Raw genomic sequence first — 26,622 nt, forward strand, 5'->3', positions numbered from 1 at the left:
CTCCACCCCACGCGCAACGGCGCCGAGAGAGGGAAAGAGATCTCCAACTGAGCGCCGCGGCGTTGAGCTCCCCGACGGAGGCCGATGGGTTCAGGCAGGAGAGGAAGAGGTCTGGTGGCCAGCGGCCGACAGGGGAGAATAGCGGCGGTGAGTTGGGAGCATGCTGGGGAGAAGAACGGCAGCAGCGAGAGAGAGTAGGAGGCGTGCGGCGGCCGGGGGAGACCAGATGAGCGTAGCGCGGCCAGCGGCCAGCTGGGGAGAGTGGCAACAAGGCATGTCCCCCCCTCTTGTCTTCCTCCTCCTGGCGTTCTCCTCCATCGACACCGCCGCCCACTGCTGTTCATCTTCACTCCGGCCACCCGTCGCCCTCCATCGCTTCCTCCCCATGCTCCCCCTTTGCTCTTCCCCCGTGCTCCCGCCGCGAACGCTCTCACCTTCAACCGCGTCGCTATTGCCGCCTCCTACTCCCGCATCGCCGCGCCGCCATGTCCTCCTCCCACGGGCTACCGTCTCCCCCTTGTGCTCTTCCGCCACGCCGTCCTCCTATCCTCTATCCCGGACACCTCCTCCTCCGCCGCTGCCGCCACCCTCGCCGACGCCGGCCCTGGATTTGTAACCCCACCGCCGCGCACCTCAACATCCAGTTTCTTCTCCGCCACCACAATGGTCTTGTGCATCGCTGACATGTAGGCCCCACATGGTCCCATTATTATTTTATTAAATTTTAGTGTAACTGACATGTGGGCCCCACTATTTTTAAATATTTTTTGGGATCGAATGCCACGCAAGCGCCACGTCATTGCCACATAGGATGAAGAATTAGTCAAAGGAGCCACGTAGCGCCACGTTAGCTAAAACCGAGGACAATACCGTCGAGGGATCTAATTTGCACTGGTTTGTTAGTTGGGGGATGTGTTGTATCCGGTTTTATGGTTAGGTGACGATTTTGTAACTTGATGACAAGTTGAGGGACCTTTGGTGTACTTTTTCCCACTCGATATGAGATAAGTGAACGAAAGATGACTCCGTTTATATTACTAGAGATAATGTCTTTTGTGAGATTTTATCTTGTTCGAGCGTATATAACGAGGATACATTTGAAGTGAAATGAGTACTCCATCCACTCCTAATTACTTGTCTTTTCAGTTTTTCCTAAGTAGACATTTGTATTTTCAACGATCAATTTCTAGAAATTTATGCATGTTTTTAGATTCACCAAATTTCTAAAAATTAGTAGTCAAAGACATAAGTGTTTGATTTAGTACTAAGCTACAACGACAAATAATCTTGAAGCAAAGAAATCTATATATTTTTCTTCTTCACACCCTCCTCTCTCTCGCACACATTGTGCATTAAAAAAAAAGGAGAGAGAAATTCGCTAAATAAAAATAGAAAAAAAGTGGTTGGATAAAAAAATCCCTCCTCTATAGTAATCCTCATCGAGACCCTAGCCTACTTGTAATATTATGGGCTCATTGTAATGCCTGTGCATGTTACTATTTTTTTTAAAAAAGGTAGATTGCATAAACCACCTCAATTGTCATCGTCCTTGTTTTGAGATTCCACCTCATATCTCATTTTGTTGAAAAAAAAACCCATCCAACCAACACTGCTAGGCCAAAACTTCCCTCTCCTCCACACACATGAGTGCTGATTCGGCCTATTTCTTCCTATGAGTATCTAGAGCAGGGCGTAACCCATTTTGGGCTTGTTCAGCGTGGCGATGAGGTGAGTTCGACTCGAGCTCGTTCTCAACCAAGGAATGGTATTGCTTCCAATTCATAGCAAACATATCCTTCGCTCGATATCAATTTGAGAAATAACCTAATAATGAGTTCGATTCAGACTCACCTCATGGCCATACTAGACTAGATGAGCCCGACCTAACTAATATGGCTCACTATCAATCCACTTCGAACAAATGGACCGAATTAGCTAGTCACGATATGAAAGTGTCGATTTTTCTCGATAATGATGGTTGGATGTGCTTTCACAATAAAATAAGCTATGGGACGAAATCTCAAAATTAACGACAATCGAAGTGGTTTATGTAATTTTGCGTTAAAAAAATCAGGGTACTAGGAACTCCAGTAATAAACCTCGTGCGTCCTTATTTCACAACGCCCACAGGTTAATCAATGTCTTGGCACGCTCGGTCCACCATGTCCTGCCACGTGTACCCGAAGCAGCCGCCTCGCCTGACCCGAACTGACGAATCCGACCCGTCCAATCTCCATCCGACAGCCCAAACAGTCCGGACACCTCTATCCGCGGCCGCCGCAGCAAAACCAAAACACCTTTTGCACCGCACGCTCCTCCTACCCGCCTCACCGACGCGTCGGGCCCACCTACCGGTGGACCCCACACGTCAGCGACAGCATACATCCCAGAAGCGCGTCGCGAGCAACCTGCCGCGTGCCCCGCCGCATCCATCCACGCCTCGCTGCGGCGGTCCAGCCACCACCGCTGGGCCCCACGTCCTGCCACACCAACGCCGTTTCCGGATTTACCCCTCAGGGCTTCCAGAAGAATCCGCCACGCGCGGGGGGGTGCCACGCGGGGCAATTAGCCGAAACTGCCGGGGGTAGAAGGGTAACTTCGCATATAGACGGGGCATGGCGCTATAATTGGGAAAAGGGGATCGGGAGGACAAGTCACGATTTGCCCCCAAATTCGCGATCCCCCCTTCTTCTCCGGCTCAGATTCCGGCGAGCCCTCGCCCCCGACCCCCAAATTGGCCGCGGATCCGAGCCCCCCTCGCCGCCGGCTTCCGATCGGTACAGGTTTCCCCTCCCCTCGCTGTCTCAATCGGCTCTTAGGGTTAGGGCTAGGGTTTGTGCTGGTCATGGCTGTGATCTGATCCTGGTTTGCCTCGATTCGATCTGGGAGGTGTCCCAGGCTCGCGTTATGGTTAGTGTTCTTGCCGATTACGATGCTATTGTAGCCTTCCGAGGTGGTGCCCCCCGGGGGGTGTTGCTGACGTCGCTGTTTGACCGGTTGTCCGCTGCCAGGGAATAGTAAGAAAAAGCGGGGAAGAAGTTAGAAAGAGAGGACTGTTATTTTAAATTGACTCATGCTACAGTCTGCTAGTAAAAAAAATTGTAACTGAATAAATAGGAATTTATGCTATTCTGACTGAATGTTATTTTCCTAAGAATATGTGGAATATGGTTTTAATGATAGAAATAATGTAGAATTTATGGAAATATTAGTCACTGTTGCTAGATGGTGGTGAAATGCATCAAATCAATTAGATGCCAACACATTATCTATGCTTGAGAAAGAAATTTAGCATCTGCTTAGATCGTGGTAGCTAGATAGAAAATTACATACACTTGAGGGACATGATTGTACCTCTTTAGTTTGCATTTAGAATTTGCGCACGTGAATTCAGTTTATGTGACCATTGATACATCCCACAGTGGTAATACGAATAGTTTCACCATTAAGTAGTCATCTCTTTAGATTACCTAGTCATATAAGTGATGTGACTACATTCTTAGATCCATTATCATTAGGTCAAAATGATAATCATGGACAGTTTTGTTAAACTGTACCTGGATCAAGGCAAGGAGTTAAACATATATGAAGTAGAAGAGCCTTTGGCCTTTGTTCCTAACATATGGATCATGATATGAAATGTTTAACACAGCTAATGAGCATGGAATGTTTCAGTCGAGTGTTGAGCTACTGCAGTGTACTATAGTATTGATTGGGAAACATTTAATGATCCTGTAGTGCATCCCGTTAAAATTCTCTGCATTAGCACCACTGTGTGCTTCTCTTTTATGCTTTCTACGTCAATAATAATTCGCAAGTTAGTTGGCAGTTTTGAGGTTAACTTATTCTTTATAAATATCTAATAATTTTCCTTTTATTTTTCGGCAGGATAGTATGGTGTTTTCACACAACAAAAATTCCAACCAGTTTGACCCTCTTTCTTATGTTAACCTGAGCGGACTTGATGCTGACAGTCAATCTGTTTCATTTACTGACATGAACTCAAGAGATGCTCCTTCAAATTCACATGTTACAGGTAGGCCTTCCATTCTCGGAAGTAAAGAAGCTTCCTATTTTTTTGGTTTTCTCATTTTTATTTGTTTCAGATGTTGGAAAGGAGAATATGTTGAATAACCCAGAGGAATCAAAGATAGCAAGCACTGGTCTGAAGCCTGGTTCTCCAATTTCTCCTGAGAACTTCAGTTTTTCTTCTCTCCCAGGCAGCAGTTGTCATTTGTCTACGCTGGATCATGGCAAGCGACCTCTTTCTGATGTCAGGCCATTCCAGGTTGCTTGTAAGCGTCCGAAGCAAATAGACGAAAATACCTGGTCAACGAGCACGTTTGAGACATCCTTTTCAGGTTTGTATTTTTTCTTGTTAAAATATCTGCTGTGAATAATACGCAAGAGATATGTATCAGTTGATTATGATTGTTGGTTTCAGATTTAGCTGATGAGACCAGAGAGCCAGATTACATCTATCATAATAGTGGTATCTCAGCCTGCAATACTAGTTCCAGCATCCCTTACTCTAATCTCGAGCAATTAATTGGAGAGGAGAACTTATACTTACCTGATTGGGTGACTACTTTCCCTGGTTATTCTGGAGATTTTTGGCCAGCACCTGTGGCTGATCAGGTTGATGACATTGACTCTCCTATCCATGACCACCTCCCAAGAAAAGCTGTGGCAATTGGACCTGACCACCAGGCAGACATTCCAGAATGGAGGCCTAGGATTTTGATGACCGTGCCCTACGGTTCTGGTTCTTGTGCTGATCTGTCATACAGTTCTGTTTCCACTTCAGGGTCTGCTCCCAGGGATGAGGACAGTGAAAGTGATAAGTGGATCAAGCACTGTGTCATCGAAATGCCATCCTCATGTTCTGTTGCTTGGGTTGGAGACCATGGAAGAGATTGTGGGTGCAGTGATGAGGGTTCCATTAGATGTGTAAGACGACATGTTTTGGAATCCAGAGAAAACCTCAAAAGAATATTTGGAGAGGACAAATTTCGTGAGTTAGGTCTTTGTGAAATGGGAGAAGATATTGCTCAGAGATGGACAGATGAGGAGGAAAGTCTCTTTTATAGAGTTGTTTACTCTAATCCTCCTTCCTTGGGAAAGAACTTTTGGCATTTTCTCCCACGAGCTTTGCCTGGTAAAACTAGCATGGAGCTTGTCAGCTACTATTTCAATGTCTTCATGCTTCGTAAGAGGGCTCAGCAAAACAGATCGGAGCCATTGCACGTGGACAGTGATGATGATGAGGTTCCTGATGAGCCTTCTGTAACAGAGGATGAGGATTCTGCAGTTGAGTCCCCAGCACATGATTATTACGTGAACAATCCCATGTCCCCAGAGTCTGAAGACTCCTTCCATGAGAAGGTAGCTGATAGTTTATCTGGGCTCAGAGATGGACCAAGCCAGAAGCCTCTGGGATCCAACACAGATAATCCTGGAGGTGATGCCGACGTCCAAGACGAGTCATGCACATCATTTGAGGACCATAATGGAGCGCATGGATCTAATGGTGTTCAATGTGCTGAGTTTCACATGATGCTGCCAAATGCTGCTCTAGACCACTACAGTGACCGAGGTGCGTGCATGTAGCGGATGCCAGGACTCATGAGCATATAAACATAGGTTATTAGATGTTGACATCATGACAGAGCCTCTGAAGATATGGCTGATGAGGGAGATAAAGATGATTTGTATATTGGGGTTGTCAATTGTCAATGCTTTGTTGAGAATGTTGTGATGAACAGTATGACAGCAATACAAATAAAGTGGATGGCCTTGGCGTTTGCCAAATTTCGAACGCCGAGATGGTTTTGATCTTTGCTGAAGTTTTGAAATTTGAGGGGACTGCACAGCCAAAAAAGTTAAAGACCAAGTCAAGAGTTCTGCATTGAGAACAGCTGCCTTGCCTTGGGAAGTCTGTTCCTCAAAATCCTCCAACCTGTCGTTGTCTGTCTTGGTGATGATATGGTCGCCAGAAGACTCGACGGGAGCGATCTGTATAGTGGTCAAGTAGCTCAGTATTTTTCAAAGCCATTTTGTAAAGTAGCATTTGGGGACCAAACTGAGCTTTTGTGCGACGTCGTCTTATATTCATTCATTGTGTACTCTTGTCATCTTTTGCTCGTATGTGTACAACCTATTGCATTCTGTAGTTGGAGTTGGAGAGCTTCTAGTTAACCCTTATTTTTACTGCAGAAAATGTCGTACTCATATAGTTGTATCAATTCTGACCTAAGGCATTTGAGTTGTAAGCAGTGAATAGGGTTAAGTGATCTGAATGGGAGCATTACAGACAAGGAAAACGAAGAAACCAGATATAATTTCTGAAGCAATTGCTGTGCATTGGATCAAACCAGTAAAACTCAGCAGAATTTCCAACTCCTTGTCCTGATACCACCATAGTGCAGAACAATCACCACGTGTCCTGGATGTTTTTGTCAAAAAGAAAAAGCAAATAAAAATCAAATATTGAGCCATATAATTTAAAAGATCATCAGTTGGATCTTAAAGAATCAAGGGAACCTATAGATCCAAAATCGTAAAAACGTTTTTCAAAATATAATACAAAGAGAATAGCATAGAAAGAAAATGAGGATTTGAATGGTGGGCCTATCGTATGAAGATTATACCCGCTAACCAACAGCCCAATTTTCATGGAGTTATCACATTATTTCTGAAATTTTGGGGGTATTCTATTCATCTCACTACCGACAAATGTTGGATGCCCGCCTATGCTTTGTGCTAACAACCCAGTAATAATTATGCCCGTGTGCACTGAACAAATGCAGAGGCAGGAATCACTCACATTATCTAAAACTAATCATTTTACATTACATTTGGAACCAAAATTTCCATCTCATTCTTCTTTAGCCCTAAACTTGCATTTTTGACGCTGCTATGTACTCTGACAACAATTTGCTCGGTTCATAAAAGAGGTTTAATAACCAAAAAAGGTTAATTATCGTAATTTACTGCAATAGCCCCATTCATCCCAAGTTCCCAGCAATACTATATGTACTGAAACAATGGCACATGTGCCATCAGATGGAGCTATGATGGTGAGCACTGCACTGGACAGGTCCATAAAGCTTCAGGCCTTTTCCAGGACTATCCAAGTTTAGCTGCTGCGATTGTCATCTTGCTCACTAATACACTAACTAATCAACAAGCCCAATAATTACACTCTTCAGGGAAAAAAGAAAAGGCATACTGTGGTTACTTAACTTCACTGCTTCAGCAACTTGTCTTATTGCCTCCAAGCTAATGATGCACCTATAATTAACAAAAGATAACCAAGAAAATGTAATTCAAGCTAATGATGCCGAGATGAATTAGCCAAAAATAACCAAGAAAATCAAATCAATAAGTTGAGGTCGTCAGCTAGAACGGTCAAGACCTCCCAATTTAGGGTTCTATTCTCACCTTCAGAAGTCTCTTGGCTGGCCAGTAAGCTTCAGCTCACACGCAGGTTACAACAGTCCATGTGTCACAATGGCAGGAGAGTTTGTTTCCTGGACACACATTTGATGCAGATCTGGATTTGTGCAAAAATAGACTGTCCATGCTGAACCGGACCAAGAAAAAAAAGTTGCTTTCAGGCAAAGGTATGGACAGATGTTCTTTTGCTGAGCACACATTTGTTGAACCACAAATAGAATTCTTCCTGCTCACCTTTCAGTTATCATGTGTACTTTCTTTCTCACATATCTTTCTCAGCATGATCCTTAGCAGTTGTCAAGATGCAAAATTAAGGCCTTTGGAGGGAAAATTACTTCCTACACTCTGGCCTGTGGGTTTTCAGCTATCCAAGGATGTGATGTGCTGTCTTTGAGATTTTGAACATTAACACTATTTAAGGGATTGAATTATCACTATTGTGCTTGGATTGATTAGCTATCTAATTTTGCTACCCCAAAGTTAATTCTAACTAATCTCATTGTCTAATTTGATGATGAAGGATGTACTGTGCATCACAGGTGGGTGGTGTCCATTGTAACTAGGGAAGGACTGACTTTGCACTTAAATAATCTGAACTACAATCCCAAGGTTAGGCCTAATTCACCAAAAGGCCCTGTTTGGAATAGAGGAATATCATAGGATTTTCCCAATTTCCACAAGAAAAAAAGAAAAAAAAATCCCACACAATAAAGTTTCGAATAATTTTTGGCAACTAATTAGGGCCCCTTTGATTTGGAGGAAAAACATAGGAAGTATGGAGGATTTCAATCCTATAGGAAAATTTCCTATGAAGCCCTTTAAAGCAAAGGACCTATCCAATCCTTTGAAATTCCTATAGAATGGACAATCCTATAGAGATTTTAGAGGAAATTTAACAATAGCTTCAACCTCTTGGTAACTTTTCTTTCAGTCTATATCTCTTATTCAATTCCTGCGTTTTTCATGCGGTTCAATCAAACGATCATTCCTGTGTTTTTCTTGCGTTTTTACAATTCTCTGTTTTAACTTACATTCCTATCAAAATCCTACGTTTTCTCAATCCTGCGATTCAAATGGGCCCATAATAGTATGAATTCCTACTTGCGGCAATTACTACCTAATCTCTAGGAATGATAACAAGCAAAAACACAAATTCAGTGGTGAACTATTACTGAAAGTGGATGTAGATGTGAACTTGTGCAGGGCACATAAAGTGTGGCAAAGGTAACTTCTAGCTATGTGTAGTATCTAGATAAGGGTATGTTCAGATTCATATGTCCTTCCCAAGTCTAGCAGTTCAGCAATGGCAGGCAAGAAAAGGACATGAACAACACATTGCTTAGGCAGACCATGATTAGTAGGTTGGGTGATAAACTACTCCTATGATGTTGCTGCAGCCTTTGATGAAACAGAAGAGAGTTCAGTATGTTCAGAGAAAGTGATCTGTGTTCCATCCAATACTAGTACTACCATGGCACTACACTAACACGCATAAACTGACATCATAAGTGGGTCAATTGCTTCATGCACTAATGTTTCTTTAGCACCAATCTCTGCCTGAAGATCTTGTTGCTGGTTGGTTGTTTCATCACTGAGCTAACCAACCATATCACACACGCTACAGTGTACTATCAATTTATCACCCCTGGCTTTTGCAGCTCCTGAGCTTTCTTTCCATCAGTCTGTTCTGCAAAGCCTGCTGCAGCTGCTCTCTCTGTTTCACGGTTAGCAGTACTACTACAGTTTTAGCTGCCTCCTAAAAAATATACTTCATTTTTATCTCAAACGTCTGTATACTTCAGGCCTTGCTTCCTCCAACGAATCACTAGTTATTCTTTGTGCATTTCTTACCGTGTCAGGTATGTCAAATAGAGAAATGAAGAGGTACTAGAACTCAATGCAACCAACCATTAGATTAGTATCATTATTCCTGCACTAAGCAAACAGTATTACTACACTTTATCATACTAGCTCAGTATAAACTGCTACTGCCAGTAGTTCATCTGAATCGGAGTTAAAAAGAAGCATGTTACTTCGCATTGACTCAAAGCTGTAGCAGTTATATGCAGAAGTAGCAAAGAAACAAACGAGGAGATTAATTTCAAGACTGAGAACATTTCAACTGAAATCTTATCTGGAAGCATTTCATTGTACCAGTTCTCAATTGAGATCATATGATGTTCTTATTTTCCTCCCAATGTGGAGCAAAAACAGAACAGAGCTAACAAAAAGCACTAAATTCAAAACAAAACTGGTCGAAAAATCTGGAGTAATTAACTAAAGACCTAACAATATAATTATTTAATCCCTCATGATCAACTAAGCTGAAACTCCAAAAGAATGAATTGAATCTGAATCTGTACATACCCATGCTCTCCCCCAAAAAATGTCAAAACTTGGAGGAACCAAAATTAAGCTTCAGCCATCATCTCCTCCTAATTAAGCTTCAGCCATCATCTCCTCCTGGAGCTGGCAGATTGAGATCAAGAAACCTGTCGGCGAGCAAAGGTTGCTCCAGCTTGACAATGCCGTCGGCGTGGCCGCGCTCGTAGAGCTCGCCTGCGATCGAGTGCGACCGCTTGTGCCCGCCGAGAGCCTGACCGGAGCCGAACTCCTTGGAGCAGATTGGGCACACGAATTTAGTTGCTTTCTTCACCGTCTTCGAGATGGTGGCCGCGCTGATCATGGTGTCAGCTGGTGACACCGACGTCGAGGCAGAGCTGAACGATGTTTCGATGCTCGGCTCTGGCTGATCGGCCGGAGGTTTGACAAGGCTGCAATTGCTGTTTATACGTTTGTGGCTAGCGCGGTGGCCGCCAAGAGCTTGGTAGGACTGGAAAGCCCGGCCGCAGCCGTGGCACTCGTACCGGCCCCGCTTCTCGCCGCCGGCGGTGCTCGCCGCACCCGTCGTCTTCCTCCTCTTCTTGGTCCTGATCTCGGTGTCCGCGTATGGGGAGGAGAGGGACAACTCCAAATCGTCGTCGGAGACGGCGTCGTGGTGGCGGTGGTAGCTGCTGTTGTACATGAGAGATGAGTACTCGTCGCTTGGTCTCGAGTTCCATGGCCGGCCGGTGTCGCGCGACAGCATCACGAGGCAGAGGGCGACGTCCTCCGGCTCCTCGTCGACGACGAACTCGTCGCGCACGGGCGCCGGCACGCGCATCGACCGCGGCCGCCGCCTCGGAGCCGCCATCACCAGCATCTCCCGGTCCCGGTCACGATCGTCGCCGCCGCCGCCGTCCACGTCCACGCCGACATCTTCGGAGTCGTCGGCGTACGCCGCCCCGCCTGCCGGTGGCGCATGGCTGCGCACGCGGCCGAGCACCGGCCGGCACGACGACGACGACAGGAGATCGCCGCCGGGGTGATGGCACGCGTCGCCATCGTCGTTGTCGCCGCCGCCGCCGCCGCCGCCGGAGCCCGCCGAGAGCCGGCGCGTCTTCTTGGGATTCTCCCTTAACCCATATCCGCCGCCGCTCTGCATCCACCGCCGCACCGTCTTCCCGTCGCCGCCCTCATCGTCATCGGCGCGCTCGTAAGCCGGCGCCACCGCCGCCGCCACCGCGTCCACCTCCATGAGCGAGTGGGAGCGCATGTGGCCGCCGAGCGAGCGGCCACAGGCGAACCCCTTCCCGCACACCTTGCAGCTGTGCCGCGTCGCACTAGCACTACTAAGCACCACCACATCGTCGTCGTCCATGGCGGATCAAGAAACCAACCTACCAGCGAGAGAAGTCGAATACTCGATCAGATCAAGAAGAAGAAGAACAATGTGAATGATGAAAAGGCAATCGAGCTAGTGAGAGGGACGGATCAAGATTGAAGAAGCGGTCAAGCTAGCAGCAAGCTAGCTGGAGGAGGAGGAGGAGAGGATCCATGGAGCAAACAGGAAGCTAAAGTAGTACGCAGGAGTAGATGGGAGGAGGAGGAGGAGGCGATGCGATGGCGAAGGGTAATGCGGTTGGGGAGGAGAAATCTATGCATGCAAGCAAGCAAAGTTAGCAAAAAACTGACAGGAGAGAGAAAACAAATCGATGGATGATGGATCCATGACAAACTCCAAGCGGCCTCATTCACAGCCTTGGAATGGAAGCTTCGTGTGCAACAGCTTAGCCTCGATCGTCCCTCTTAAATTTAGGAAGAGATATGTTGTTTGGGATATCCTTCATTTTCTTTCTTCTTCTTGTTACAGAAGAATGTGTTTGATCGTTCTGTTTCGACGAGCTATCTAAATCTCAGTGACAAATTGCTACAAATTAGTCAACTGATTATGTATAAAAACATTTTGTACAATTATGGATAGGTATGTTAAGTTTTAATCATGCGTATGAATGTCTCTACAATACTAATGTTAAATATTCAATCGATTTTTGTTAAGATTAATGTTAAACATTCAACGGAATAAAGCTATGAAAAGATGACACTATGGCTCACAATTTAATAAGGAAAAAGTACACCGAAGGTCTCTCAACTTGTCATCGAGTTAAAAAATCGTCCCCCAACAGCAAAACCATATCTACGACATCCCTAAATTTACAAAACCATTCGCTTGAGGTCATTCGGTGGTTTTGACCCCGGTTTTATCCGACGTGGCGGCAGAGTCAGCGCGGGACCCACATGGGCCCCACATGTCAGCGTGGCCACATCAGCCTCCTTTCTCTCTTTTCTCCTATTCTCTCCCTTCCTCATCTCTCTCTCTCTCTCTCTTCCTTCTTTGCGAGGTTGGTAGTGCGAGGCGGGAGAGGAGGAAGGAGTAGGCGGCCGGCGACGGGCGATGCGGCGGTGGTGATGGCGACAACGGGCGACGGGAGGAGCTGCGGGCGAGCGGTGGAAGGAGCGGCACGCAGGCTCCTCCGCCGGCCGCCGCCCACGAGGCCTACGAGGTAAAGAACAGTGGCTAGGGGAGAGGAGCGGTGGCCGGGGGAGAGGAGCAGTGGCCGGCGGAGTGGAGTTGGGCGGCCCCTCCGTCCCCGTCGTCGCCGCCAACGCGGTGCTCGAGGCGCTCCCCTTCCCGTCCCGGTCTCCCTCGCTGCCTTCGACTTGCTCCAGCTCCTCGCCTCCCTCTCCTTCCCCCATCGTTCCCATCCCCACCGCCGCCGCCCACCTCACCGTCATGGCCTACCTCGCCATCTCCGCACCTGACTTCGATGCCACGGCGGGGGCCCTCTTCGCTGCCCCGGCGGCCGTGCGCGCCACGCGATCGAGGAGGGTGGGGCCACTACGCCCGCCTCCGACGAGGTCGATGCCGTGGCGGACCGGCTAAGGGGGCTGTGGGGCAACCGGCCCGCGGCGGAGGAGCAGTCCTCCCGTGTCGTCGTTGCTGCCGCCATGTCGCCCGCCGCCGCCTCCTCCTCTCCCTCCTCGCCCCGGCGGCCTCCCCCCCAGCTGTCAGCCGGGTTGCCTAGAGAACAGGAGAAGAGAAGAGTGAGAGAGAGAGAGAGGAGGAAGAGAGAGAGATGATGTGACAGCCTGACACGTGGGGCTCACGCTGACTCGGCCGCCACATAGGATAAAACCGAGGTCAAAACCACCGAAGAATATTGTGACCGGTTTTGATTAGTTAAGGGACGCTGGATATCAAGTTTTGCGGTTGGGGGGGGGGACGATTTTGTAACTCGATGACAAGTTGAGGGACCTTCGGTGTACTTTTTCCATTTAATAATTATTTAAACGGGATAATTTAATGCTAAATAATTGACAAGGTGATATAAAAAAATATCAGTACATAATTTTTTTTCAAATCCAAATAACTATTCCCTTCGGGCTGGTTTTTTTAGTTGTTTCGGACACAATTTCAAAAACAATAATTCATTACTTCACATATTTCTAACTTCCTTACTTAACATGTGTTCCGTTTATATTGAAATTACATTTTTTTTTATACTAATTTATATTTCATTTCTTATTACTATACATATTTTTTTTGTTGATATACAAATGAAGTTTTTTTTACTAACTTACATTTTTTAGCTAGAGTTTGTGCAGAAAAGACTGGTAATTTTATTTTTTTTTATTATTTTTACTTAAAAATCGGACTTTTTCGTTTTACTTAAGGTGGACCCTTTTTAACCCAACAACTAATGATAATTGTTGATGTGAACTCCCGAGGGTTTGTTCATCTTTCGATGAGAGGTGGGGAATAACTCGATTGGTGGATGGATGACTTAGGCCCTGTTTGATTCAGATTAGGATTATTATAATCTGGATTATTACTTAGGAGTAAGTTGAAATAAATAGATAGCTTATTATGATAGATTATTATAATCTATAAGACAGACTACTATAATCTTGGAATCTACTCTAAAGGTGTTTTTATGATTTTTAGGAGGCTAACAGCTAACAAACAACTAATAATCTAGAGAAACATACAACTAACAGCTTATTTTATGTCGGCTTATTATAATCCAGCTTACAGTAATCTGGTTCAATAATCTAGATTACAATAATAATCTTAAGCTGAAACAAACAGTGCCTTACTATGCTCATGGCATTTATTATGCAACCCCTGTACTACATAGTCTAGAGGGGTTGCATAATGTCTACAAGAGTGGAGACATAAGATGTAGGGGTAGGACATTGTCTTCTCATTCATTCATTCTCTTGGAGTATAATAGTGAGTCTCTTCCCCTCTATTTATAGGCATGATGCATATATGGAAGGTGTGGTGAAGGGCCCAATAAATGTATTGGGATGGGCCTTCATTGTCACGCCCTGAATTTCCCCTCCCTTGCTTTAATTTCATAAAGTAAATCGTCCGAAGAAATGATTTAATTTAACCTAGAGATGAATCCCTAATTAATAAATGCAAATAATAATCGGAATCGGCATGTGGAATTTTTCTTGGATTCTACATGTCAAAATATGCTAACAGGATTTTTAGTGGAATTTTCAGAGCCTTGGAAATAATTTTAACCAATTAAAAATGAGCACGTGCAATATATAAATCCCTGGGAAAATCCTTTTTCCCTTTTCTCTTTTCTTTTTCCTCCTTTTTCATTTTTTTGGCCCGCCGGCCCATTTCTTCCCGCGCCGGCCCGCTCTTCCCTCCCACTCCCGAAGTTCACCCGGCCTCCCTCTCCCCCTCGGGCGCTGACAGGTGGGGCCCACCTGTTAGCCCTTTCCCCCACCTCCAGCCGCCGGCGCCCCACCTCCCCACGTCGCGCCGCAACCGCCGCTCCACCTCGCGCTCCCACGCCGCCTGTCTTCCTCGCGCACCCGTGCCCACGTCGCCGCCCTCCCCGCCGTTCCCGCCCGTGCGCGTGCCCGCAAATGGGCGGGATTTGATTTGAATCCCTCCCCCTCTCTCTCCCTCCACTCCCCCATGTCACCAGCCAAATAGGGGCCATTCCCGGCCACGTCCGCCTCTCCCTCGCCCATAAAAACACTCGCCCGAGACTCCTCTCCCATTTCCCCTTTTCGCCGCGCTCTCCCACGCTCTCTAATGCCACCGCGCCGTTCGCTGCTAGCGCCGCCGCTCGCCGCCGAGCTCCGGCCGCACGCCGCCGCTGCTAAGGCCGTCGCCACGCCACGTAACCGCCGCCACCAGCTTCGCCGTCGCGCGAGCTACCCCGTCCACCGCTCGATTGCCACCTACCGCCACCGCACCGCCCTCCCCACGTGCTGCTACCTACCGCCGCCTCCAACCGCCGCTAGCCGTCGCTAGTGCCGTCGCCGCGCCGCTCCGTTGCCGCCTTGGCCTCGCGACGTCGAGAGCCGCCTCGTGCACCCCGCGCACCCCGCCGTTCGCCGCTTGCCGCCGCCGTCCGCCGCTTGCCGCCGCCGTCCGCCGTCGTCTTCATCCATGTCGGCTGAGTCCCTGGTGAGGACTCCCTCCCCCTCCTTTTCTTCCCCTTCCCCGCTTGTGCCGCCACCTTTGGCCGCGCTGTCGCCTTCGGCTGACGCCGCCGCCGCTGGTTGCCGTCACCGATGATCCTGCGCCCGCGCCGCCGCCCTCGCCATAACCGGCAGGCCGGCTTGAAGCCGAGCCGAGCCAAGCCTCCTTCGTCCTCCCATTTGAGCCACCGCCTGGTGGGGCCCACCCGCCAGGCCACCACCTCCTCCTCTTGTGCCGCTGACCCATGGGTCCCACCTGTCGGCACCCACCCCTTTGCTGATGTCATCCGGGATTAATTATTGCGCAATAAATTGATTAAGGACTTTTCTTTATTAGTAAAAACAAAGATAATGTTTTAAAAATCGTATCTAATTCATCCGAGCTCCGTTTAAGTCCATTCAAGTCTCAGTAAATCAAGAAAAATCCCTAGAATCCATTAAAAATGGTTTTGTTCTCCGTTTTAGTAGTCTTATAGCCTGTTTTGCTTGTGTGCTTTGTTTGTCGCGTAGATTTCGGCCGTTTCGTCGATCCACGGTTTCTCAAAGACGTTGCTGTGGTCTCATCAGTGCGAGATTAAGGCAAGCCATGCATTACAATTGATCATATTGTGCCCAATTTAAAAGGTCCCACATTTCTATTAAATGTTGCATTGTTTTACAATATCATGTGGGATGGGTCCTTTTACTCAGCCATATATTGTTTACCTTATGCCATTGATAACTTGGGTATTAAAATGACTAGATGTTGGTTTAGAAAATGCTTAACCATGCTTAGTTCAACTAGTACACAAAGGGGGAATCACATTAATGCATAGACTTTGATTATTGGCATAGCTTTGGATTAGTGCCACCGCAATGGTGTTAGTTAATTAAATACACTACATTGTGGGCTGTGGGTGCATGGTTTTGCTAGTCGTGCCCATGGCGATTAAGGACCGGTTCGTGGGATGCCCTGGAAGAAATTATCGTACTTACCACAAGCCAGCGTGGGCAATGGCTGGGCTTGTAGTGTAGCTTTCCTCTAGCCGACGTACCTAGGCAAGGGTGGGCATGATGGAGTTGGGTCGGCCGGGTTGTCCGGTTGATCGGCTTCCGGATTCACCGTGGCACGAGAGGGGGGCTGCCCGTTGCCTGCTGGGGACGGGGGCGAACCCTGAGGTGTGGTGCGATCGGTTAGAGGGGGTTATGCGAAAGGTCTTGTCACGGCCTCTTTCCGGTATGCCGTGGTGGCATGTCGGCGCACGGAAATGTGTCGTGGGGCTATGTCTTGTAGGTACAGTTGTACACCTCTGATCAGAGTAAACTATTCGAATAGCCGTGCCCGCGGTTATGGGCGGTCAACCAGATTCACCGTGATTAGTCTGACCCTAGTTAGCTAATGGAACTGGTGTAGTTCAGGTGGTTGGTTTGGGCCTGTCTCAACGTGGTGTAGTGTTGAGCAGTGATTGGTTAATATGGATTAATTACTACCACTGTTTTACTGCTTTCAACTACTGCTTTTAAATGCTAGCTTTATGCAAAAGAACCTTTAGCCTCCCTTGGATACATCCTGCATCATACCTTCTCTTCCGGTATGACTAGCTGAGTATAGTGGGTAGTACTCAGTCTTGCTCTCTTTTCCTCCACGCCAGAGTTGAAGTTCTTCTCAGTTGGAGATGTCTCGAAGAAATTGGTTTCGTCGCTGCCGTCAAGGAAGCCTATGTAATGGAATTGCTCGCTGCAGGAGTCAAGTCTTTAGGCTTAGCTCGCTTTTATCTTTTCCGCTGCATTTGAAATCTTTTATATTTTTGTAAGATGTGGATCTGTATGTCAACAATTATCGTTTGTGTACCCTGGCTGGTTCTGGACAGGGGTTTAATACACATTCAGCTTAGAAATTCTGGTTCGTAAATTTCTGAACGTGACATTGCCCAAGTCCAATGGTTTCCTAACAGCACTGATGGCCCCCATAGAATATGAAGGCAAAGCAGGCAATCGGTGTGCTAATTAATGAGAGTTAGACAGATGAGTTGATTAGATTTTTTAACTTTTTGGTCCATTTTAAAAACTTATTTTAAAAATGGACCCTGACAAGGAGGTCTATTTATAAAATAAGGTTTTAAAAAGGACAAAATAGTAAAAAGTCCGGTATGAGTTAATGTTGACGAGGAGGTCAATGCAATGCCGTGGCAGCCAGATCATGTGCGACACACCTCCAAATTCCAAAACGATCTCAGTCCACTTCACTTCTTTCTATTAGGGCAGTAGTAGTGTGACACCACAAATTTGCTTCGCCTCACATGACACCAAGGACCAAGAACACCCAAGAACATTGTTAGATATATGCTCCACAATGCAAGTTGATGAGGAGCTAAACACACACGTTCCCTGTGGAAAATCAATACCTTGGAATATTCTCGGGTGAAGTGCTGCATCGGAAATTACGTACGCTTACGGATTTTATCTGTGACAGTAAGAAATATAACACTTGTCTCCCTATCTGTCTCGTCCCGCTCCCCTCTCCTTCTACGCGGTGAGTGGCCAGGCGGAGAGGCGGCGTGACCGGCGCGACCTCGAGCTCCTCTCCCTCTCCGTTGCCTCCCTTTCCCCCGTTCTTCTATCGCAGCGGGGTGGCTCGACGAAGAGGCGACACGACCTCGAGCTTTGCGAGCGGGAGTGGTGGCGTGATCCGCGAGCTCGACAGGCGTGGATCGGGGGGCAGCGCAACCAGCCAGCTCCGGATGTCGCAAATCGGGGGTGGCATGGCCAGAGCAGCCGCTTCTCTATAGGGATGAAAACGGATGGGAAACGGACGGAAACTAGTTTTATCATATTCGTTTTCATATTTTTTTTGGAATCGGAATCAGAATCGAAAACTCGGATACGGAAATGAAATCGAATATTATCGAATACAGATACGGAGCGAATACGAGACGGAACGAATATGGTAGCGAATATTTACCGGTATATAAAAAGACCCTCAAATTGAGTTTCTTGATCAAGGAAGAGATATCACTTATTATTTTAGTTCAACATCGCCAACATTTGTATCGTCAATTTTGTAGACGGTCTCACAACCGTATGTGAAAATCGATTTTTATGGTTGTTCCTCTAAGAGATCCATATGCAAATATGATTATCATTTTCTATTCTCAAGACCTTTTACTAGTTGTATAACTTACTTGCCATTGTATAAATTGGAGATGTTATTTATTTTACTTCACATCTTCGAAACTTGCAATATTTGTTTTATGCTTTAAATGCTTTCAAATACAAATGTTATAAACTACAAAGTGGTAAATCCCGTTGGGCTCTACAACATTGATATGGAACACATCTCCATCAGATGTCGTTCGAATTGTAGATCTGAGATTTTGTAAAAATTAATATGGTATATTATAATGAATATTTAGACCCTTAAATGACCTCAAATAATAAAATAGTCAATAAGATAGTTTCCGACTATTTTCCGATTCCGACGGATAGTACCCTTACTGTATTCGTTTTCATTTCCGAGAAAAAAAATCCGAATTCGCTTCCGAATCCGAGAATTTTCGGATAGTTCCAACCAAAACTATCCAAATCCGAAAAATGGTCCGGACGGATGGAAATTATCCGAACCAGTTTCATCCCTACTTCTCTCTCCACGTCGGCAACGGTGCTCCTCTCTCCACCGTCAGGATCCTATGGCAGGGCCTGGCTGCCAAGCTCTCGTCCTCGTTGCTGGAGGCAACAACGCATGGTGTCCTCTCGCCGACGCCTGCGCAAAGCCACGCCCCTCGGGGTTCCGCTCTCCACAGTGCGGCATCGCTCCTTTCTCCTTGCGTCGCAAGTCGTTCTTCGATCGTTTTGGCTCCGAGAACTTCATTTGGTTCCGCGGATTGACGATGTGGCGTCGAATATTCGGTTTCTTGCTATGAAGCTGAACGCCACGTCCTTGCACTGTGAACGCCTTACTTGTTGCTTCCTTGATGGCACAAATTATGATCTCACATACACTATTGCATATGTTAGTGCGCTATTACGTGTGTAGTAATGTGTGTGTGGTTACTGTGTAATAAAAAATAAATTACTGTCTCATCAGTGTCAGTTGAAAAAAAAAGATACTAATACGGGTTTTCCACCCACCCACCTGCCCATGTGCCTAGTACGACTAAGAATCAGGAGCCAACCAAGCCAAACCGAACCTCTCACTAGCCCTCAAAAGTCAATTGTTCCACTCGATCTCTCCCGCTCAATCTCTCTCTCTCTCTACCTTTTCTTTGAACCTTCTTCCTCGAGTCACAGGCAATGACGCTTAGCTTGGCGGACGACAATGGCTAGCCTAGTAGATGATGGTGGCAAGGCTCATGTGCTCACAAACGGTGGTGGCGGCAGTGGTGGACTCCCTCCCTCCCACTCAGCATCTCTTTGGTGGCTAGGCAGTCTGATCCGACCGTCTTTCCGGGGCCACCACAAAGTCAGATGCGGCCAGAGATCTGGCTGGTGTGGCTTGAGGGAGATGACAACTACGACGACTCAAGGGAGTTGTCGCCTTGTCGGTGGTGAGGGAGATCGACAACAACGTCGAGGGCTCCACTGGGATGCTAGTGGTGACTTTGATTTGGTGTTGGTGTTCTTGATTGTTGACGGTCGTTATAGACCAATTTCGACTGTCAATACTTCCGGAAATAATGGAGAACTAGCAATGCTTGCATGCATATTTATTTAGAAATAATCTAGTTCTACTTGTACTTGGCAAGATATTTGTTTATAGGACATCACTACATAAATGGAGGAGAAATGGTGGAAAATAACCGTGCAACCAATTAGAGGTCGATATGTGGCATACATATGGATGGTTGGGCTCACAAACACATTGAAACACCTGCAAATGGGCCCAACGACCATGCCACTGGGTCAAGGATCCATCACGAGATGTCCTGGAGGAAGCACTAGGCTAAGGGGACTGACCAGGGGTCGCCCGACCCAAGCCCAGCTCCGTTGGCCCAGGCCCAAGCCGAGGTCGGTAGTAACTGCCTTCCAATGACGGTTACTACCGGTATTGGCGCCCCCAACCGTCATAAGCAACTATAAAAGGACCTCTCATCCTCTCCTCCAACACACACCAAGAAGGATCAAGTAAAGAAGCTCTTTAGTTTACATATTTTGCTCTAGTGCTAGTAGAGTTAGAATTAAAATAGTCTCCTTAGTTCTTCAAGTCTTCCGGAGAATTCGGGTATGGTTCTAGTAGCTCTTACCTCTCTTGTAAAACTTTATCCATTAATGAAATATCCTTCCCTATATAGTTATGGTCCTTTACTGTATTTGGATAATTATTCGAGTACCAACTTTGGTTTATACTTGTCTCGTATTAATTATGTGGTTAGCTTACCAGAGATATGCAATGGTATTAACTTAGTGTTCATTTATGTGATTGTTCTATGTCATCCGCAGAGATGTAGAGTAATATTTAGTAATGTAAGCATGGTGCTTAGATTATTAGATATCATTAAGTGATGCTATATGCCACAGATATGTAGAGGTAGGCCGCTGATGGTGACAACTTAGTACGGGTATCCCTCCACGTGCATATATAGGGGTAAGAAAAGTTCTTGGTGCGGGTACTCCTCCATATCTATAACCGGTTCGATAGCCATGACGGATTATTGTAAGGAACTTGGCAATCAGGGGTGGTTTCTCGACATACTAGAAGGGCATAGTTAGGGGGTATTAGCCACATAGTTGTACAATAGCAAGTGTATACTCAAATGACTATATACTATAAGTATAGAAATGATGTTTTTCCTACTTTCTTCTCCACAGTCTAGACTTATTATTTAGTAAGAGTATTCTAAACTATTCTTTTTGTGTCTCAACCTATCCTTATCCTCAATTGATTAACCCCTGCACTAGACTTTGATTTGCACAAGTGTGATATGAATATATAGCATAGTACTCTCTTACCATATCTTCCCTTGGGATTAAACAAATACGATAAATTAGAAATACTTCCAAGTGAAATGCTACAACGGTATATCCGCGCGCTTATGGATTTATATATATAACCGTAAGAAATACCGACTAATATTTCTGGCACCATTGCTGGGGATTATGTTCCTAGTAATGTTGTTAAGTAATATCAACATTGATATGTTCCTAGCAATACCGACTAATGGTTGGCTATGTTGAAAGGATTTTGATATGTGATGTGGTTGTTCTGATATAGTTGATGATATTAGTTGAATAGCTAAATCAATGTGATTACTTGTTATTGATCTGTGATGTGGTTGTTCTTATTCTTGATCTATGGATATGGATGCTCTTGTTCTTGACCTACAACGTTGATGAGGATGAGGGGGCACGGATGCAGACGTGAATCTCATGCGGCCACTACAAGAATTGGCTCAAAATGAAGAAATTCTTTGAGTAGGCTTTTTTTGTTTTTTGACTTAGGGTAGCCGGTTGCATTGATGAGCCCCCATGATTTGTGCCCCAAGTCTTCCGATTGAGGAATAGGCTGTCGATGTTTGATGTCGCGATTCCGGTATTTGCGTAGTATGGGGATCGTTGGTACTAGGATATATGCGAGACTGAGGTAAAAGAGACAGAGACAGGGGTTTTTATACAGGTTCGGGCCCCTGAATTGTCAGGTAATAACCCTACATCCTGTTGGCCGAAGCTGGTATTGCTCTTATCCACCATAATCACACCAGTACAATATTTGGGGTAGCCTATCTAACTATTGTCGACATGGCTGTCTAAAGGTCTGACTCGTAGTCGACAACAGGGTAGTCTTCCTCCTCGAATCCGTGCCCGGCGAGATCAGAGATAGCGCTTTCGTCTCTCCTGACAGTATCCGGAGACACCGTAGGGGACTAGCCGTGCCTATCCCTGAAGTCGATATTTGGCGTCTTGTCTTGGCGTATGTTGGCTTGTATGTTGATCTTGTGTCTTGATCTATTGTTCCGTGTCGTCTATGGTGGGTGTTGATTGTCTGTGTTGATTGTGGTGGTTGTCACCCCTCTCCTCCTAGGGGGCCTTGTATTTATACCCATAGGTGTCCCCTTGTCCAAGTAAAACTAGGGAAACCAATATGGATACAATCCGAGTAGTCCTTATCGTTTCCATCTAGAATTCTGGTTGTCTTTCCTTATCCGGAACTCCTCTTATATCCGCAGGTTGTTTCCGTATAGGACATGGTATGTGGTAGGTCCTGCCGAGATTTAGTCAACTACTATTAGGTATGTGGTATCCATAACCCTGACAGTAGCCCCCGACTTCAATGCAAATGAGCGAGTTCATATTTTCAACCGCAGACCTTGGAGTAACTGTTATCAAGCTCACGTGACCGTTCTCGATGAGTTCAGAGATAACGTTAAACTTCCTTTCTCAGCCTCGTTCGGGCACCTAAAGGGTTTGTCTGAGTCAATCTCCGACGTCAACAAAGAAAGTACAAAAGCATACGACTAAGTCTCCCCGTCTTGCTGTAATCGAGAATTTGGATTGAAGTCAAGAAATTTATCTCGGCAGGTACACCGTCTCTTCATTCCGTATTCCTTGTCGAGATCCACCAACCGTTCTTGCGTGATCGAGAAGGCATAGAATCTGCGACGAAGCCTTGTAGATATTTGTCGTATTCGCCTTAGTCGATCTTGGTGTAGAACCATAGAGACATGGAGCCTTCGATAATGTCGAATAGAATTTTCCTGAAATCAATACTCAGAAAAGAATTTTTAGATAGAAATAGCCCCCGAGCGAATGCTCAAAGGGTAACATGTTATAGAATGTATGGAAAACTGAAAATGAATTAAATTTACAGACCAATGTTTTGTATATGAGCGTCTACTCTTTTACCGACTTCGATCAGTCAGTTTATTGAGTTATACACTCTCCCTAGCCCCCAGCCTTATCATCGGAGAATCGTTCTTGGAGGATAAGGCTCTTGGACCTTTGACCTGCCTCGGTTGAACAAGCACTGATCCTAGCCCCTAGCCGTGAAGTTGGAAAATCCATTTCTGATTACACGGCTTGATTAATACGCACGGCGAGAACTCTTACACGACCAAATCTTACATGGTCTTTCATCTCTGAAGGATCCGACATGGCCTTATCCGCTCTGGGCGTCCCCAGCTGAAGTTCCCTTAGGTTCCTCGGAGGCCTTGTCAGGACGGTGTAAAGGGACATTAGGATAGGTTTCAACGCTAGGTGTCTTTTGTGGTAAGGGATCTCTGGGTAAAACACTTGGCGATATTATGTACCTGATATCAACTTTGTTGAAGTAGAGGTAATGGGAGAATCGCTACACCTCTGGTCAAGAATCAGGTAGTAGTCGTAACTCAACCGCTAGAAGTAAATGTACGAGAGATCGCTACGATTGACTAGTTGAGAACCAATGAGTAGGTGTCTCTCGATCATTTGAAGTCGTGGTGCGAGGACCGCTGTGTTATGGCTGTAGTCGTACCTCAACCATCTGAGGTTGCGGTGCGAGAGATTGCTACGTACTGGTTCGAGGACCAGCGAACGTGTAGAATCATCTCTCGAACACCAATGGAGGTTGCGGTGCGAGAGATTGCTACGTACTGGTCCGAGGACCAGCGAACGAGTAGAATCATCTCTCGAACACCAATGGAAGTTGCGGTGCGGGAGATTGCTACGTACTGGTCTGAGGACCAGCGAACGAGTAGAAACATCTCTCAAACACCAATGGAAGTTGCGGTGCGGGAGATTGCTACATACTGGTGCGAGAACCAGCGAGCAAGTAGAATCATCTCTCGAACACCAATGGAAGTTGCGGTGCGGGAGATTGCTACGCACTGGTTTGAGAACCAGCGAGCGAGTAGAATCATCTCTCGAACACCAATGGAAGTTGCGGTGCGGGAGATTGCTACGTACTGATCTGAGGACCAGCGAGCGAGTAGAATCATCTCTCGAATACCAATGGAAATTGCGGTGCGGGAGATTGCTATGTACTGGTTCGAGAACCAGCGAGCGAGTAGAATCATCTCTCGAACACCAATGGAAGTTGCGGTGCAGGAGATTGCTACGTACTGGTTCGAGAACCAGCGAGCGAGTAGAATCATCTCTCGAACACCAATGGAAGTGCTAGAGTTGGTTTATTACATGTGTATCTCATGTGGCCAGCATGACTCGCACACCCAACTTGTAGCATATCCGGATGTCCGTTCGCAATCATGTCGGGTGATCAAGCCGACGGTGTTCACGAGGAATTATCCGTTAACAACCTTTTCTCAAATAGTCCAGCCACGGCCGATTCTATGAGATAGGTCGTTGGTCTTCGTTGGTAGATTAGGCGCGACGACTCTGCATTTGTTGAGATCGTTCTCGACAATGCAGTGTACTTGACCACAACCTACTCGAGTGCTCAATTGTTCTTGAAAAATATTTTCTAGAAGACAAGATATATAGCAGATAATATCGAATATGTACTCAAAAGCTGCATGGATCTTCTAGCATTATCAGGATATAACGAGTAGATGTAAATATCAGGTATTATATAAACCGTAAACAAGCATGATTTATAGAGAGGAAAACAGAGCGAGCCCTCAGCGTTAAACCGTAGTCGATTTAACATCGGGGACACTCGCGCAATAGAACATGATCTAGGTAAACATAATATGGATCTGACAATGCTGTATGATCTGAATATAGGTACGGTAAATTGCATATAAAATATTGCGTACCTTTGTAGATATATGCTAGATATATCTACGGAATTAGTAGATCAATTTACAAAATTAATCTTACTAAATACCATATTTACGTTACTCTGGGAAGCGTCCATGCTCATGCATATCTTCCCTGGTAATCTTGTCGCGTACACTTAGCATCTTGCTAACTTAGGGTAGATTAGCTCAATAGTTAATCCCTCCATCCGTACGGGCTAGCATGTCCCATCATTGTCCGTGGGTCAGCATGCTCGGCTATCATGCATGTCTTTGTTGTTGTTTACTTGTATCCTCCACGTGCATGACGAGTCTACGTGAAGATCAATGTGACATCCGACTCTGATTCCTCGAGAGTACCGATGTCCGTCGAAGACAGATGGTGGTTTTCTCGAGGTTTAGTAGATTGATTTCGGTTGACGTCAGCTAGCTCCGAACCAATCCGAATTCGAAGGTAGTCGATTCGGGCAGAGGCCTTGCGGTCGACAACATTAAACCGTTGTTCTCCGCAGTGACAACGTCTTGAAGCTTGGTCGATCTCGCCGGATCGAATAGTTGATGATGATGGTTCCGATCTTGTCGGACGACATACTTCGGTCGGGTTAGATCTCTTCATAGTCGAAGTCGTCGAGTAGCTTGTTGTCGGAGAATCCAGCTCTTAAACCCATCTCGTCGAAATCCTAAAGCACCAAAGGCCCTACCTAGCGCGCCACTGTCGACGTTTGATATCGCGATTCCGGTATTTGCATAGTATGGGGATCGTTGGTACTACGATATATGCGAGACTGAGGTAAATGAGACAGAGACAGGGGTTTTTATACAGGTTCGGGCCCCTAAATTGTCAAGTAATAACCCTACATCCTATTGGTCGAAGCCGGTATTGCTCTTATCCACCATAATCACACCAGTACAATATTTGGGGTAGCCTATCTAACTGTTGATGACATGGCGGTCTGAAGGTTTGACTCGTAGTCGACAACAGGGTAGTCTTCCTCCTCGAATCCGTGCCCGGCGAGATCAGAGATAGCGCTTTCGTCTCTCCTGATAGTATCCGGAGACACCGTAGGGGACTAGCCATGCCTATCCCTGAAGTCGATATCCGACGTCTTGTCTTGACGTATGTTGGCTTGTATATTGATCTTGTGTCTTGATCTATTGTTCCGTGTCATCTATGGTGGGTGTTGATCGTCTGTGTTGATTGTGGTGGTTATCTCCCCTCTCCTCTTAGGGGGCCTTGTATTTATACCCATAGGTGTCCCCTTGTCCAAGTAGAACTAGGAAAACCAATATGGATACAATCCAAGTAGTCCTTATCGTTTCCATGTAGAACTCTGGTTGTCTTTCCTTATCCGGAACTCCTCTTATATCCGCAGGTTGTTTCCGTATAGGACATGGTATAGGTCCTGCCGAGATTTAGTCAACTACTATTAGATATGTGGTGTCCATAACCCTAAAATAGACACTGGTGAGGCTTCCCAACTGGCACTAATAACATATTCAGTAGTAGTGAAAACACGTAGAGGTATAATTAATTAGTCTATTAGATGGGTAGGATGATACAACTACAAGCAGGGAACTCACTCATTATTATCAGCCATTACAAACCCAACATCATTATAAAAATGGAATTTGCTAACATTTAATAGATAATAGGGGAGAACTCTTATAGATTTTAGACCATCATATC

General features: G+C 46.1%; 2 protein-coding genes across 4 annotated transcripts; one reads left to right on the forward strand and one right to left on the reverse strand.

The window, feature by feature from the left end:
* Positions 1-2,647: 2,647 nt before the first annotated feature.
* LOC127767054 (uncharacterized) lies at positions 2,648-6,204 on the forward strand. 3 transcript variants are annotated; one of them, XM_052292268.1, is made up of 4 exons: positions 2,648-2,783; positions 3,889-4,036; positions 4,107-4,361; positions 4,445-6,204. In XM_052292268.1, exons 2-4 carry the CDS (start codon positions 3,895-3,897, stop codon positions 5,608-5,610), a joined length of 1,563 nt encoding a protein of 520 aa, XP_052148228.1. In that variant the 5' UTR covers positions 2,648-2,783; positions 3,889-3,894; the 3' UTR covers positions 5,611-6,204. The 3 variants fall into 3 exon arrangements, with proteins under 3 accessions (XP_052148228.1, XP_052148226.1, XP_052148227.1); XM_052292266.1 differs by having other exon boundaries at positions 2,654-2,777; XM_052292267.1 differs by having other exon boundaries at positions 2,673-2,777; positions 3,894-4,036.
* A 3,394-nt stretch (positions 6,205-9,598) lies between these two features.
* On the reverse strand, positions 9,599-11,542 carry LOC127767057 (uncharacterized). The gene has a single exon (XM_052292272.1). The coding sequence runs from the start codon at positions 11,156-11,158 to the stop codon at positions 9,905-9,907; it is 1,254 nt and encodes a 417-aa protein (XP_052148232.1). The 5' UTR covers positions 11,159-11,542; the 3' UTR covers positions 9,599-9,904.
* Between the last annotated feature and the right edge of the window lie 15,080 nt (positions 11,543-26,622).

This window comes from Oryza glaberrima, chromosome 3 (assembly GCF_000147395.1).
Source record: "Oryza glaberrima chromosome 3, OglaRS2, whole genome shotgun sequence".
Taxonomy (NCBI): domain Eukaryota; kingdom Viridiplantae; phylum Streptophyta; class Magnoliopsida; order Poales; family Poaceae; genus Oryza; species Oryza glaberrima.

Coding starts and splice junctions, on each gene's coding strand:
- LOC127767054 (XM_052292268.1), top strand. CDS start 3,895: ATGGTGTTTTCACACAACAAAAATTCCAACCAGTTTGACCCTCTTTCT. Junction 4,037..4,106: donor TTCAAATTCACATGTTACAG/GTAGGCCTTCCA, acceptor TATTTGTTTCAG/ATGTTGGAAAGGAGAATATG. Junction 4,362..4,444: donor GTTTGAGACATCCTTTTCAG/GTTTGTATTTTT, acceptor TGTTGGTTTCAG/ATTTAGCTGATGAGACCAGA.
- LOC127767057 (XM_052292272.1), bottom strand. CDS start 11,158: ATGGACGACGACGATGTGGTGGTGCTTAGTAGTGCTAGTGCGACGCGG.